Source organism: Balaenoptera musculus, chromosome 3, assembly GCF_009873245.2.
Source record: "Balaenoptera musculus isolate JJ_BM4_2016_0621 chromosome 3, mBalMus1.pri.v3, whole genome shotgun sequence".
Classification (NCBI taxonomy): Eukaryota; Metazoa; Chordata; class Mammalia; order Artiodactyla; family Balaenopteridae; genus Balaenoptera; species Balaenoptera musculus.
In genome coordinates, this window is record NC_045787.1 from 124,913,696 (window position 1) to 124,929,449 (window position 15,754).

The 15,754-nt window shown below is 49.9% G+C and overlaps 1 protein-coding gene across 3 annotated transcripts in view; it reads left to right on the forward strand.

The window, feature by feature from the left end:
- ARHGEF37 (Rho guanine nucleotide exchange factor 37) overlaps nucleotides 1-15,467 on the forward strand; it is a 54,967-nt gene extending 39,500 nt beyond the window's left edge. For 2 of the 3 annotated variants that reach the window (XM_036846710.1, XM_036846709.1), the window contains 8 exons: nucleotides 422-552; nucleotides 1,215-1,319; nucleotides 3,856-3,966; nucleotides 4,644-4,973; nucleotides 8,078-8,206; nucleotides 10,814-11,009; nucleotides 12,529-12,686; nucleotides 15,203-15,467. In XM_036846710.1, the coding sequence (XP_036702605.1) occupies nucleotides 422-552; nucleotides 1,215-1,319; nucleotides 3,856-3,966; nucleotides 4,644-4,973; nucleotides 8,078-8,206; nucleotides 10,814-11,009; nucleotides 12,529-12,686; nucleotides 15,203-15,412 (1,370 nt within the window). In that variant the 3' untranslated portion in view covers nucleotides 15,413-15,467. The remainder of the gene's footprint in view (nucleotides 1-421; nucleotides 553-1,214; nucleotides 1,320-3,855; nucleotides 3,967-4,643; nucleotides 4,974-8,077; nucleotides 8,207-10,813; nucleotides 11,010-12,528; nucleotides 12,687-15,202) is intronic. The other variant, XM_036846711.1, reaches the window with a different exon arrangement.
- Nucleotides 15,468-15,754: the final 287 nt, after the last annotated feature.

The following is a 15,754-nucleotide window of genomic DNA, read 5'->3' on the forward strand; positions in this document are numbered from 1 at the left end:
TAAAGGCTAACTATGGCATGTTTTTTTCACTCATTATCTTGTTTGATCCTTACGATAGCCCTGAGGTTGGCAATGTTAGCCCCATTTCACAGTTGGGTAAAATGAGAGCTTAAGTCATTTGCTCCAGACCTATCATCTTATGTGATCTCCTAGCAATCCTGTGAGGTGGCTATCCTCATTTACAGATGAGGAAACTGAGGCCTAAGAAGTCAAGCAGGCAGGAAGCTCTTCAGTCAGGGTGCTCACATCAGAGTGAGGGCTCTGAGCCCTGTGCTTTTCCTCCGAGATTCACCATTCTAATGGGTGTGACTCTGACATTTGAGAAGAGGGCCCAAGAGGTGCCTTGCCAGGTATGTCAGGGGCTCTTGCTTTCCCGGGTCAGCTCTGGTTCCTGTGCCCTCCTTCTCCCCTGTTGGTGCAGCCTCCAAGTACACCAAGGTGGAGCAGCTGAGCCTCTGGGAGCGACTGGCCCGCATCAATACTCACACCCTTTCCAAGAAGACCACCCGGCTGAGCCAGCTGCTGAAGCAGGAGGCGGGGCTCATACCCAAGGTGAGCACGGGCGGGAGGAAGGGTGGTATCCCAGCCATCCCAAGGGACAAGACTGTGCAGTGCGGGATCTTAGACTCCTTTCGGAGATGAGGAAACTGAGGCTGAGGGAGTGAACGTCCAGCATGCGTAGCCAGGACGAGGCAGAGTAGGCATCCGCACTTGATTCTGGAGAGCCAGGGTGGGGCTTTCTCCTCTGCATCTTGTGCTGCTCTTTCTCTGGGGTCTCTTGATACAGATAGGAGATGTCTGGGTCTGGGCAAGGAACCAGCGTTGAACAGGTACTAGTAGCAGCTCAGGTTGATTGAGTACTTACTCTGAACCAGGCATTAATGGATCCACACGATGAAGTAAGTTCATACTATTCCCATATTGCAGAGGAGGAAACAGGCTCAAAGAGAGTAAAACACTTGCCTAAGTTCACACAACCAGGAAGCAAGTGAACCAGGACTCATAAGCTCTTGTGTGTGATTCCATGGTCTGAATACAGAACCACCAAGCTGCACTTACTGCCTCTAACCGTCCCACTCAGTTTTGGGGCTGGAGGAACTGGCTCTGATGGGTGGGTCTGTGGAAAGGTGGTCCCTAGTAGGGACTTGGGAAAGGGGTGTACACCGGCCCCATGTGGATGTTCTCGGCCCTCATAAGCATAACTTTGCTCTCAGACAGAAGACAAGGAATTTGATGACTTAGAAGAGAGCTTCCACTGGGTGTCGCTGTGTGTGACGGAGCTGAAGAACAATGTGGCTGCTTACCTGGGTAATTTGGAGGTGAGGATCCTGTGGTTAATGATGGGTGGGGTGGGGCGGGGCTGGGATCCCCGGGCAGGAGTCATGCAGGGCCCATTGAACAAGCTGACAAAGACACCAGCTTCAGGAACCAAATGGAAGAGGTCATACAGTTGCTGGCTGGAGGCCAGAAGAGGGGCCGTTCACAAGCACTCCTCAGCCCACAGGTCATCTGACTGGGGCAGCTTCTGAGTTCATTGAGTTCTCGGGGGGGCCGTGTTCCCACTGGGTAGGGTCAGAATTCACTGGAATCAGAGCCATCTGGAGGGATCCTGCCAGACCAGCACCCAGAGCAGGGGAGACAAACACAGGTGCTCAAAGGGACCAGGCAGGTGATATTGTTGACTGAAGTGTGCAGGTGTATGAGGCCTATTGTCTATTTATGAGACTTTTTTGGTAGAGTTCAGTATGTAGTAATAGTTGGAGTGTGAATGACCAAATAAATGAGTGAATGGATAAAATGAAAGGGGTGAGGTATTCCTTGGCTCACAGGAGTTGTTACTGTGCGGGAATGTGGACCCTGTGCTGCCAGTTCTTCTGATTTTAAGGAAGAAGAAAACTGGAAAGTCAGACCTTCAGGTGAAATCTCACGATGTGTTCACGTGAGCAGCTAATTAAATAAGAATTTAAATGTTATGTGGGCCCAAGAAAATATATTTCTGCAAACCACATTCAGCCCACAGGGACACCAGTTTGCATTCCCATCCAGCACATCACTTTCCTTGCACCGAAATTCCCGCTTCATTCTTGTCATGGATGCTGACTCATTCCATCCACTCTGTCCCTTTTGCATGGTTTTGTTCTCAATCACGTCCATTTGCACAAACCAGCTCAGTCAGACAATAACAGGCTCTTTGGATAATAGGATTTGGGGTGGCATTATTGGAAGTATGTAGAAGGAGGGAGGTCGTAGTTCTACGCTCCTCACTGTGGGGCACATCCCCTGCTTGTTCCTGCTCCATCTTGGGCCCCCCAGAGGAAAGATCTGGACAGCACAGTGAGGCAGAAGAGGAAAGCCCTCAGAGAAAGAATGGAGGGGCCCTGAAAGAGAGAAACCAGAGGCCCATGAGAGACACATCTGGCTTTGCAGAGTAGAACAGATATTTGGAAGCATTAAGGCTGTATTTCCGTAAATGCAGGACTTAAACGACAGATACAGTGTTGACATGGAATCCCATAGCGAGAAAATGACTCTCTCTTTTAATCCTCAGAGTCCAGGAAAAGCCTCTTTTTCTGACATGTCTTAAATAAACAGGTAGAACAAGTCTCCGGCTGGAAGCCTTCAACAGGCCATCACGCCCGGACAGAACTTAATAGCATTGTTTTTATAGCAGTTATTCTTACATGCTTATTTATGGCAATTATTATTGGCTTTCCCTTTATGGGAGTAAAGTATGGGCTTGCAGGATCTTAGTTTCCCAACCAGGGGTTGAACCCAGGCCCTCGGCAGTGAAAGCACGAAGTCCTAACCACTGAACCACCAGGGAATTCCCTATAAGGTGGTTTTTTTAAATGCATTGATTTAAATAGGGATGCTAGGTTGATTTAAGGAAAAAAAAATATATTTTTTAAATTAATTAATTAATTTATTTTTGGCTGTGTTGAGTCTTCGTTGCTGCACACGGGCTTTCTCTAGTTGTGGCGAGTGGGGACTACTCTTCGTTGCGGTGCGTGGGCGTCTCATTGTGGTGGCTTCTCTTGTTGTTGAGCACGGGCTCTAGGTGCGTGGGCTTCGGTAGTTGTGGCTCTCAGGCTCTAGAACGCAGGCTCAGTAGTTGTGCCGCATGGGCTTAGTTGCTCTGCGGCATGTGGGATCTTCCTGGACCAGGGCTCGAACCCGTGTCCCCTGCATTGGCGGCGGATTCTTAACCACTGTGCCATCAGGGAAGCCCGGAAAAAAATTTTTTTTGAATTTTATTTTATTTTTTTATACAGCAGGTTCTTATTAATCTATTTTATACATATTAGTATATACATGTCAATCCCAATCTCCCAATTCATCACACCACCACCCCCACCACTTTCCCCCCTTGGTGTCTATATGTTTGTTCTCTACATCTGTGTCTCTATTTCTGCCCTGCAAACCTGTTCATCTGTACCATTTTTCTAGGTTCCAAATATATGTGTTAATATATGATATTTGTTTTTCTCTTTCTGACTTACTTCCTTTTGTATGACAGTCTCTAGATCCATCCACATCTCTACAAATGACCCAATTTCGTTTAAGGAAAAATATTAATAGAACTCAAGGAACATGGACATGGCAAAAAAAATCACAAAGGAGATATGCAAATGTGTGAAGTTGAGGCAGCACTGAATAGGGAGAAAGATGTTGGCTCAGTCTAAGGAGGAACTTTCTAATCACCCAAATTGTGCAAGGATAGAATAGGCTGTGTGCAGACACAGGGAGGGTGTGCAGACAGCCTGGGCAACCTCTTCTGGTCTGTGGTGGAGGGGGATTCAGGTGTGAGATGGCGACGACAGGCCATGATTGGCTCTCTCATTTGACCCCATCTAGGCTTTCCTCCGCTTCCGGCCCCAGGAATACGATCTGGACATCCCTGGGGGGCCTGTGGTGCAGTACTGTTACCTGGCAAGAGACCTGCAGCTCCAGGCCTTCCCTGAGTTTGTGAGCAGAACTTCTCCTTTCTTTTTTTAGGCAGGTGGCAGAGCCTATAAGAATAATATTTAGAAGCCAGGCCTTTTCCACGATTGTCACATCCATAACAGTCCTGGATAGTCAGCAGGGCAGAGATTATTATTAGTGCATTTTCCTGATAAAAATAGCCCCAGCTAACGTTTACTGAGCCTTGTTATCTGCCAAGCACTGTGCTAAACTCTTTACGTTCTTTCCCTCATTTAATCCTCACGACACAGCTTACAGGGTAGATACTATTAATAGCTCCATTCTGCAGATGAGAGCTTGAGGCTCAGAGAGGGTGACCTCCCAGGTTATTCAGATGGTCAATGGCAAGCTAGAACCTGTGCCCCAAGGACTATGCTTTTGACCACCATTCCATACAAAATTTTTTCAACATCTGTGCACAGTAACCGTATTAAGAAGTGACGTATATATTGAATACTTATTCTGTGCTAGGCACTCTGCTAAGCTTGTTACATACATTGTCCCCATTTTTCAGATGGGCACATTGAGGCCCAGAAAGGTTAGATGTCATGCTAGCGGTCACAGCTGGTCGGTGAGGGTGGGACTGGAGCCCAGTCCTGCCCACATCCAAAGCCCCTTCCCCCTGTGCCCCGCCCTCTGCCACCTCCTTCCTTAACTCCCAAGTTCACATCTCCCCACAGAAACAGCGGCTGGAAGCCCTGGTGTGGCAGCCATTGTGCAGCCTGGCCAAAGCCTTGGCTGGCCCTCAGAATCTGATCAAGAAGCGTCTGGACAAACTACTGGACTTCGAGAGGGTGCAAGAGAAGCTGTTGGAGGTGGGCAGCATGACCTATGAAGAAGAGGCGGCCCGGCACATGTACGAGGCACTCAACTCCCTGCTAGTGGCTGAGCTCCCACAGTTTAAGCAGCTAGCTGTGCGGTGGCTGGGCCAGATCCTGTGCACATTTGTGACCCTCCAGACGGACCTTGCAAAGCAAGTGCTGCAGAGGGCAGAGGGCAGCTTGGCCCAGGTAAGGCCTATGGGACTGGGGTGCCCCTGGGGAATAGCCAGGCAGGGCCTGGTCACCCCTTCAGCCAGCTGTTTGCAGGGGCTGGGCTGGGCCTTCCAACAGGTGCTTAGGAGGAGGTTGTGGGGACCTTCTGGATCTCTCTTATGCCTGTTCTCCCTCCATTAATAGAGTCAGACCATGAAAGCAAGGGTGAAACTGGGACTCCAGGCCACTCTCAGGCTCTGGGACTCAGAAGCACAGGAGGCTCTGCTGGGAAAATACAGGCCTTGGGGACATTCCCTGGAGTGTATTAGAAGTAGGTAACAGACGGGACTTCCCTGGTGGCGCAATTGTTAAGAATCTGCCTGCCAGTGCAGGGGACACAGGTTCAAGCCCTGGTCCGGGAGGATTCCCACATGCCACGGAGCAACTAAGCCTGTGTGCCACAACTACTGAGCCTGCGCTCTAGAGCCTGCGAGCCACAACTGCTGAGCCCGCGTGCCACAACTACTGAAGCCCGTGCGCTTGGAGCCTGTGCTCCACAACAATAGAAGCCACCACAATGAGAAGCCTGCACACTGCAGCGAAGAGTAGCCCCCGCTCGCTGCAACTAGAGAAAGCCCGCGCACAGCAACGGAGACCCAATGCAGCCAAAACAAAAAAAACAAAAAAAAAAGAAGTAGGTAACAGAGACTTGGTCCTTTCTACACAGTCAGGAGTAAATGTCTCAAGCTGTGTTCCTGCCACTGTTACTACTTCTAGCAGCTGCCTCCTTGTGAGCACTTACGGTGCATCTGTTTGGAACACTTCCCATATATTGTCTCACTTAATCCTCACAATAACCCTACAGAGTAGGTATTATTATTATTCTCGTTTCAAAAGGAAGCCAGGGCACAGAGGTTAAGCAGCTTGCCCAAGCCACACAGCTAATAGCTCAATTTGAATCCTGGCAGTTCAACTCCAGAGCCTGGGCTCTGAACCATAGCGCCCGACAGCCTGTAAAAGGAGCTGTCTGCTGAAAGCATAAATTGGTCACAAAGAGGTTTAGACACATCTCCAAGTGCAAACTTTGACTTTAGAATTTTGAAGACTGGGTTGGTATAGGAAAGAACTCTTAAATCTCTCTCTGATATCAACATCAGAGCTTAATGGCCTGTGGATCTAAGCTCTGGAGAAATTTCGGTACTGCTTATACCGCGTGCTGTCTCCTGTGCTTCATGTGCCCCAGCTCAGCTTTCCCCATCCAATGTGTTGCATAAAAATTCCTCTAAAATTTTCCACCCACCCCCATCACTACCTTTCCAGCCCATAGTCCCACTCTGCATCTGCAGCCTCCACTTCCAGTGCACCACTTCTGAGTGTGACCACAGCCCCTTTACACAGACTCCTTCTTCAGCCTGGAATGTCCCTCCCCGTTGCCCCCATGCCTTTCGCAGTGCCTGGCCTATGGTGGGACCTGCCCAAATATATGACAAATGAATGAATCTCTCCATGAAGCTCTCAGAATCCCCCTCCTCCAGGTGGGAGAACCCACCTCCCCATCCTCTGTACTCCAGCAGCCCTTAGGATGTGCTTCTGCTAAGCACTTATCAGAGCCTGCCTCCTGCTGTTCTGATGGATGAAGCTGGTTCCCTTCATTGAGCTTTTCTTCTTTTTGGCCCTCACAGCATTTAGTACAGAGTTCTGTCTCAGACACTCTTTTTGAATTAAGCCTGAACCATCTGCAAAAAGAAGCATTTCTCTTTCCTGAAGGCAGAGGGTAAATTTGATTAGATGATCTTTTCATTCTTCTCTCACCCTCTAGTTTTCTGTCCAGGGCGGCCAGCCCCCCTTGTATTTAGACGGGGATGTGCAGGGCTGGGGAGTGTTCTAGGGTACAGTAATGGGGAAGTCAACTTCATAAGAGCAGAAAGAGGGCATTTCTTTTTGTCTTTTTCTTTCTTTTGGGGGGGTGGGGCTGCGCCGTGTAGCATGCGGGGTCTTAGTTCCCTGACCAGGGATCGAACCCGTGCCCCTGCATTGGGCGCATTGAGTCTTAAACTCTGGACCGCCAGGGAAGTCCCAGAAAGAGGACATTTCTTGATTGATCCTGTAATACAGAATGTTAGGGCCTGTCAATGATTGATGCCAGCTTCCTGTGTGTGTCCCATGGCCCATTCACCTGGACAGTCCTGTGGAGCCTGGGAAAGGCCCACATGGTAGACCCTCAATCTGTCTTCATCCTGGGGGTAGGGGAAAGGCTCTGAGCTAGAATGAAGCGTGGTGATTTTGGTGACCAGCAGAGAGGACATGTCTCTGTTAGCTGTGGGGCCCGGTCACTCCTAGGCTGTCTGATGAGAATGCAGGAGATGACCAACAGGGCCAAGGTCCCAGGATGCACCATCGTTCAGAACTCCTCAGGTTCCAAACCAGCTCAGGCATAAAGACCTGTATAACTGGGAGGCCGAGGAGGGGAATCAAGCCTCGGGCCCAGCTGCAGTCAGTGTTGCCCAGCTGCAGTCAGTGTCGTCGAGGCTCTGACTTTCACTCCATCTCCTGGCTGTTTCCCTCTCTGGGTTGGCTTTATTGTCAAGCAGGCCCTTTCTGCAAAGTTGGAGAGAGTGGCTCCCAACAACTCTAAGCGTTTACCTTTACATCTCAGAATCTAAGAGTCATCCTCTCATTCTCAGCCTTCATGTACTAAATCTGATGGGAGTGGGAGTTTGGGATTGACATGTACACACTGCTATATTTAAAATAGATAACCAACAAGGACCTACTGTAAAAAAAAAAATTAAAATTAAAAAGTAAAAAATAAATTTAAAAATTAAAAAAAATCTGATGAGTGGTTTCCGATTGGCCTCGCTCTGCTCCATTGTCTATTCCCTGACCGATCACAGTGTTGAGGAAAAGGGATGCCGTGACGGCCAGTCCTGTGGCCAGGCACCAGGAGGGGCGATACCGCTGGACCCCCAAAGAGGGACGCTTTCTTAAAGGAAGGTGGGGCAGTAGCCAGGCCAAAACAACAGCTGACCAAGACATAAAGGGCCGTCCTAACACATCTGGGGCTGGAGTGTGGCTGTCAGGGTCTCCCTGTCCCCTCTCTCCCAAGGAGGGCTCTGATGACAGTGTCTGTCCCCACCCAGCTTCCCCACCACCACGTCTCTGATCCAGCCTTCAGGAAGCTGGTGGAGGACGCACTGGGCCAGACCGGTCATCAGCTTCACTCCTTTCAACAGAACTTCGAGAAAGTGCTGTCGCCTCCCACCACACAAGTAAGTGTCCCTCCTTCCCCTTCAAAGACTATCCAGTCCTCCACCTGCCAGTGGAGTGAGGTCAATCCCCTATTTCCTTTCCCTTTTCTTTTCCCAGTGTTCCTCCCCCTCTCCTTTCTCTGTGAGCTGGGGTTTGGGGTCGGGTGGGAATCTCACACACACACACACACACACACACACACACACACACACACGCTCTTCATGGCCAGTAAGCATAAGAGCGCGCGCGCACACACACACACACACACAAACACACACACACACACACGCTCTTCACGGCCAGTAAGCATAAGAGCAGGTCAGGAAGAGGAAAACGCAAACATTTTACTCTTAGGTGAAATTAGACATCATAACGGCTAAGTGGCATTTACAGCCTGAAACCTGGAACTTCTTCAAATTTTTCATCAAAATTTACCGTTTCCTCACCACCTTCTCATGGAACCTGCTTCAGATACCAGCATTCAGGATGAATAAAAAATTTGAATAAGAAGTCATTTAAAATTTCTTTTTGCTGTGGAATTTTTAATTGCAAAGGACAGTATCTCAGCTGCATTGTGGTTTAGAAAACTTTGGCCAGCCAAAGTCTTTTTTTTTTTTTGGTAAAGCATTTTTCTCTAAAATATAACGAAAGGGTATCTTGCAGTCCACTTGAAGAATTCTTCAAGAATATATAAAATATTGTGTAGTTACTTTTACTACATTTGAAAAGTAACTGAAATAGCTGAAGGGAGCAGGGGCTCCCAGAGCATCATGAAACCTGGTTTGAGAAAACAAACTGTATTCAGTCACATGTGAGATGTGAAGTGAAGGGTCAGGAGACAGCTCCAAGATTCCCCGGAAGGGAGAAGGGGGCCCCAGAGACACGGGGGGCAGTAAAGGAGCCCAGCAGAGCTGGACAGATACAGGTGGCCTTTGCACCTGGCCAGAGCACAGAGGACATCAAAGACCGTCAGAGGTGTATGTGCACTTCAAGCGGGGCTGACTCCTCCTGGGGCCACAGCTGACCCCACTTCCTCGCCCACCCTGAGATGCCCCAGCAGAGCGCTCATCAGGGCTGCCGCACAGGCTCTGCAGCTTGGGGAGAGGAAGGGTGCAGAAAATCAAGAAGAGAGCAGCCACTCAGATGAGTCATGGAAACTTCTATCTTTTTCTACTTAAGACAAAATAACACTTATTGGAAAAGCAATCCATGCTGATTGCAGAAAAAAAAAAAAAAAGAAGATACAGAAAAAATAAAAAACAAATGGGAACATCATAGTCCTGGTGTGTTGGTAGGAAGAGAAGAGACCCCCCCGCCCAGCCCCACCCTCCCCACCTTCTCTCACCCACCCCTGCAACATGCACACACCCTCCTATAAATTCTTGACTTATTTGGCTACGGGTACAGAACCCAGAGGAGTGAGGTGGCCACCCAGGACAGGAGAGTCCCAGTGAGAACTTTACAGGCCTCCCCGGTCCCTCCAGGGAGCACTGCTGGTCTCTGCACAGGTAGGGGCAGAGAATTGAGAAAGAAGGCAAACGTTTGCTACCCCATACTCCTGTTAACACCACCATTCTGAAAAAGAGCTACCCTGTCTCTACACTTCCATTTGAGGGCCTGTTTAGAAAACTGGAGTTCTCCTGGTTCTTGATCCTGATTCAGGAACCCATTGGAGGTAGGGGTAATGACAGAGTCCATGCCCAAATGTCCCTGAAGGGCACCTCTGCCTACCTGCCTACACCCAGCACCTCTCCACCTGGAAATAATCATATAGAATATGATGAATATATATCCATCCATATATATCTAGTGAGAGAGAATATATAATAAATCTATATCCAACATTTAAAATTTCTTCTTTGTTTTACAAAAAGGGGACAATCACCTGAGTCCCTTCTTGTTGATACTTTTGCTGGAAGCAGTGAATGAAAAAACAAAGGCAGTGCCAGGAGATTTTTGGATGCCCTGAAAGTGCACTGAATCATTCTCTTCAACTAGATGACAATTTCCATCAGGGAAAAACTGTTTCTACTATGCCATTCACAAGGCTTACCATGCCTTGTACATGGTAGGGGGCTCAATAAATACTTGTGGACTCAAAACGCATGGAATAAAAAACCATATTCTCTTTGTTCACACGTGTGTCTATGTGTGCTGGCCCTGTGCTGGCTGTTTAAGATGCCAGGCGAGTAAGGCCTGGTGCCCGCCTGAAGCTCATAGTTTTGCTCATTGGGGTTAAAAGACGTGTGTAAGGCATTTTCCTGTGGGACATCTTAGCTTGATGGTATGGGCAGAATTGAGGCCCCAGTCCTGGAGTTCTGTAATGGAGAGATTCAGAAACTGCCTTAGGAGTTTAGAAAACCCAAGAAGTTTAGACCAGAGAAGGATTTTAGAAGTTAAGTTAGAAGTTTCTTCTGAAATACCTTTGGATACTAAGAGCGTGTGTTTCTCATCTGATCCAGCCATCTATTAGTGAGGAGACGGTTGCCCCAACCGGGATGGGCCGATGGGCAGCAGAGGTGAGCTTGGCCCAGGACTCCTAGCTGTCAGCAAATGGGCCAACATTGGCACCAGCTTTAACACTCCAGCTCCAACACCTGTGTCTGTCTCTGTCCTTTCTCTCCCAGCCACTCCTTCCAGGGGCTGAACGCCAGGTGCAGGCGCTCCTGAGCAGGTATGGCCCGGGAAAGCTGTACCAGGTGACAAGCAACATCAGCGGGTCCGGGACTCTGGACCTGACTTTGCCTCGGGGCCACATCGTAGCCCTCCTTCAAGACAAGGACACCAAAGGCAACAGCAGCCGATGGCTGGTGGACACCGGAGGTACGTGGGACTTCCTGGGCACTTCTCTGCCCTTTGGGAAAACTGTCCAACAGGAGCCAGTGGGGAGACATGGGCACTCTTGTGGGCAGGGGTCCAAATCCAGGATGGGAATGAACACAGGTGAACATGGAGGGCGTGGGGTACAGCCGGCTTAGTGTGGTGCATGAAATGCCAAAAAGAGAAATTCAGTCTTACATTGCAGTATCCGTTATCAAGCACCTACTGTGTGCTGGGTGCTGTGTAAGGAAGACAAAGATCTGCCTTGGGGACCCACAGATCATTTGTGTAGACAGAGTTGTGTGGAGAGAACTCAGCATCACCTTGAAGGATGGAGAAGGGATGGAGATACGCAGAGAAGGGATGTTTAGATCCTGACTGTGTGGACAGAAGTCTGACATCCAGAACAAGGGAGGTGTTATCCTGTTCCCTCTGCACTGGTCATGTCCCTGGGTGTGCTGCTTAGATGTAGGGGCCCCAGGAGGGATCAGGGCAGGAAGCAAGGAGCACCTTGAACCCAGGAGGAGAAGGCCCAGCAGAGTGTCTTCCACAGAGGGGCACGCGACCCACAAGATGAGGGTTACACAGGATTATTGGGAGGGGATCTGCCAACAGTTTTTCCCCCTTCAGACATTTTATTTTAATTCAGTATTTTAATGTATATTAGAAAAAATACAACTAGTACGGAAACCCATGATTTTATTCATTATTATATAGTACAACACTAAGTTTTAAAAAGTGAGTTTATTAAAAAAATTAAGAAGATGGTACAAATCTGGCAAGAATCATGAAAGGGTAAAATCCTAACTCAAGTTGAGAAACAGTTGAATGGGGATTAAAACCAGGCCCCTGGGGTCAAGAGGACCCGGTTTGGGCCCCAACTCTGCACTGTACTAACTGCATGATCCCGGAGGAGTTATGCAGCCTCTCTGAGCTCGGTTGGCTCAGCCATACAATGGAGATAACAATACGGACCTCGAGAGTTGATGGAAAGACTAGGTGATCAGATGCCGGTTCTGGCACCAAGCAAGCTCTCAGGAGGTGATGGCCATTCACAGTGACAGCAACCAGAGCACCACTGGAGTAGCTGTTACACGAGAAAGAACTGGGGGCACTTGGAGAAGAGAAAGGCAATTTCTGCCTCCTGGGAAAGGCAGTCCTGCAGTGAGGAAGTGGCCTTGCTTGGAAAGGAGACCAGTGGTGCCAGCACCAGGAAGATAGTTTTCATACCAGTCCGAGGAAGAACTTTTTATCTCTGCCAGAGCTGTTCCAAATGGAGTGGGCTGCCTCTGCGGGAAATGAGCTCCCTGTCACTGGGGTAAACAAGCAGAAGCTAGAAAGAGGGAGTGCAGAGTGCGAGGGGGCAGTTTGTGAGGTTCCGAGATAACCTTTTGAGGTCCATTTTAGTGTGAAGAAGCTGTATTGGAGATATTCACATCCATGAATGGTGGTGACTTCCTCTACCTCTGAAAGGGATGGGCAGTGTGATCCACAGCCAGATAATGTTCTGTGTGTCCTGCAGGACATCGAGGGTACGTGCCAGCTGGGAAACTGGAGCTGTACCACGTGGTCCCCCGTGAGGAGGAGCTCAGAGGGCAGGCGAAGCCTCACAGGGACTCTGAACGTCAGACACCAGAGCCCACCTTGGCCCTGGTCCCTTCTGTCCCAGCAGTGACCCAGGTGAGCCTGGAAGAGGGGCGGGGGTTCACATCCCCATGGCCATCTGGAGTGGGGCTTTGATTTTCCTCCTGTCCAGAGGGGCTACCACCCTGTGAGGCCAGGGCCTTGGTCAGTGGCCACACCAGTGTCCTGGCCAGGGTGGGACCTGGAGAAAGGAGCCTCTCGTCCTTGCCACATCAAGAGCAGGGAGTTAATCCCTCGCTCCCCATTAGCAGAGCACGTGGGATTATTTCGTTCATTCGTTTGTTCATGCATTTGTTCATTTATTCAGTATTCACCAGGCACTGTGCTAGATGAGAGATGCAGTGATGAGCAGAAATCAACCTTGGCCCTTGCCTTCCTCAAATTTATAATCTGGGAGGTGGGGAAAATAGCGATTAATAAAATAATCATATAAATAATCATAGTTCTATTGGTGCTAAGTGCCAGAGCCTTAGGTGTGGGAGAGGTTCAGGGAAGGTCTTTCTGAGAAGAATCATGCTTTTGCTCAGATTTGAAGGGTGGTTAGGAAGTAATGGGATAAAGCGTTGTGGATGGGAAGAGCTTCCCAGAAAGCATGCCCAGCGAATGCAAAGGCCCAGGGCCGGGGAGGACAGGGTGAGTGAGGAACTGAGTGGAGCCAGTGGGGCTGGGACGGTGAGGTGCTGGGGCGGTGAGCACGGTGGGCTGGAGAGGTGGGCGGGGCTAGCCAGCAGGGCCTGTGGCCTTGGTGAGGGTGTCGGCTTTCTCTTAAAAGCCATGGGAAACTTGTACATGCATGTTTGTCGCAGCATTATTCATAACAGCCCCAAAGTGGAAACAACCCATGTCCATCAACTGATGAAGGAATAAACAAAATGTGGCACATCCACACAATCAAATATTGTTCAGCCATAAGAAAGAATGAAGTGCCGACACATGCTACCACATGTAGCTCGGTCGAGAAGGCCATGCAATGTGTGATTCTCTATACGAAATGTCCTGGATAGACAATTGCATAGAGACAGAAAGTAGATCAGTGGGTGGCAGAGGCTGGGGGCAGGGGGAATGGGAAGTGACTGCTAAGTGGTCTAGGGTCTCTTTTTGAGATGATGAAGATGTTCTGGAATTAGATCATGGTGATGGTGGCATAACCTTGGGAACATGTTAAAAACTACTTTATTGTACACTTTGAAAGGGTGAGTGTATGCATGTGAATTATATCTCAAAACAAAAGGTGTTGGGAAGGCTTTTCGGGGCAGAAGCTTAGTGGGGTCGCTGTGAGGGCTGATTGAGGTACTTAGCTGGCTGGCACATGTGAGCCTCAGTAAACGGAGGCTGCACTCACAGTTATAAAGGAGGAGCTTCACAGGTGATGGATGAACAACAGAAAGGACCCAGGCTGAGGAGTGGGAGCCCAGAGGCTTGTAGTGAATAGCCAGGGGATGCCGCAGGCCAGGGTGGCTGGGGGAGCCTGGAGTGGGCTGCACAGAAGCCTGCGGAAGCTGTGTGTACAGCTGTGGCACATGCTGGGAAGGCTCTCGGGCCAGTGCCGGGAGCCTTAGCTAGAAGTGGTACACCAGGGCTGCCTCCTGCTGGACATACTCACCCATCAGCAAAGAACCCACAGGGATCCCACCAGAGAGCCTGGCCACCGAACTCAGTCCCAGTGCCCGCCAGTGTGGGTAGTGTCCCGGAACACCCACCCAGGGGCTCATGTGGTGAGCTCAGCCGTCCATCTGCCCAGACACAGCAGCCGCTTCCTCTTTGGTCGTGGGGCTGCTCAGTGGGACTCACATGGGGTCATCCCAGTTTCCCCTTGCCCCTGATTGTTCCTGAGCCTTGGCACACAGTAGTAAAAGTCATGGTAAAAATAGCAAAAGCAGCCTGCATTTGTTGAGCCCTTACTATGTACCAGGCAGGCACAGGCATCCATTCATTAAATTCCCACAATTACCTGGAGGGAAGGATATCACTACTTCCATTTCACAGATGATGAGAATGAGGCCCAGGGAGGTGAAATATCAGCCTAACAAATGCCCTCTCCTCCATTTTTTTTTTTTTGCCTTTCAACAAAGCCACCTAACCTCCTTCCTGTCTCTGCTCCAAGCTGGGAAACTGGCCTGGGCAGATGACACCCTTTGATCTGAGGAGGGTGGTGGGGAAGGGCTGCTGAGTCCCCTGCTCAGCGAGATGGCAGCAGTGGACTGAGGGCACCCCTTCTGAGGTCGGACAGACCAGCTTCACTGCTCTGTGATTTTGAATAAGTTCCTTGACTTCTCTGAGTCTCAATTTCCTTATCTGAAAAATGGGGCAGACAGAATTATAGAATTGTGAAAATCAAAACCGGGCAAAGAGCCTGCCACATAGTAGCTATTAGCAGTGGGAGTAGCGGAAGTAGCCCATGTCTTTGGGCAAAGGACGTATTTGGGAGGCCATGACTGCTCAGCGACGGGGACTGAGTCGGGTGGTAGGGAAGAGGATAAACAGCTTCTCTAGGTCAGGTTTGTCTGTCCTCCCACCCTGACCATTTCTGTGTCGCTCCCCGTGTGTTTCAGGTGGTGGCAGTGTACCCCTTTGTGGCCAGAAGCAGCCATGAAGTGAGCCTGCAGGCAGGCCAGCAGGTGACTGTCCTGGAGGCCCAGGACAAGAAGGGGAACCCAGAATGGAGCCTTGTGGAAGTGAACGGACAGAGGGGCTATGTGCCTTCCAGCTTCCTGGCCAGGGCCCCAGGTCCAGCTCTATGGGGCTGGAGTCTGCCCTCTTAGGGTGCCCTCCTTGGAGCCCATGTTCCAAGAGGCTTAGAGGCTGTGACCCTGGGAGGGAAAAGAAGCAAAGAGAAGGTGGGGGTGGATGGGGAAATCAGCCCAGGGTGGGGTGAAGGGCACCCAGAAGGCAGCCAGAAGAGGTAGGTGGGCCTGGCGTGGGTGGACATGAAAGGCTCCAACCAGGATGGCTCATTATGTCTGCATGAAGAGGGTGTTCCAACCTGAGTCACAACACCTGGGATGGCAGGTCACAGCCGATTGGCTAGGACTTGCTTATGGCCTATCTTACCTGTGCCCCGTCCGGGCCTGCCCATGGGAGGGGGTCACCCAGGTGAGCATTAC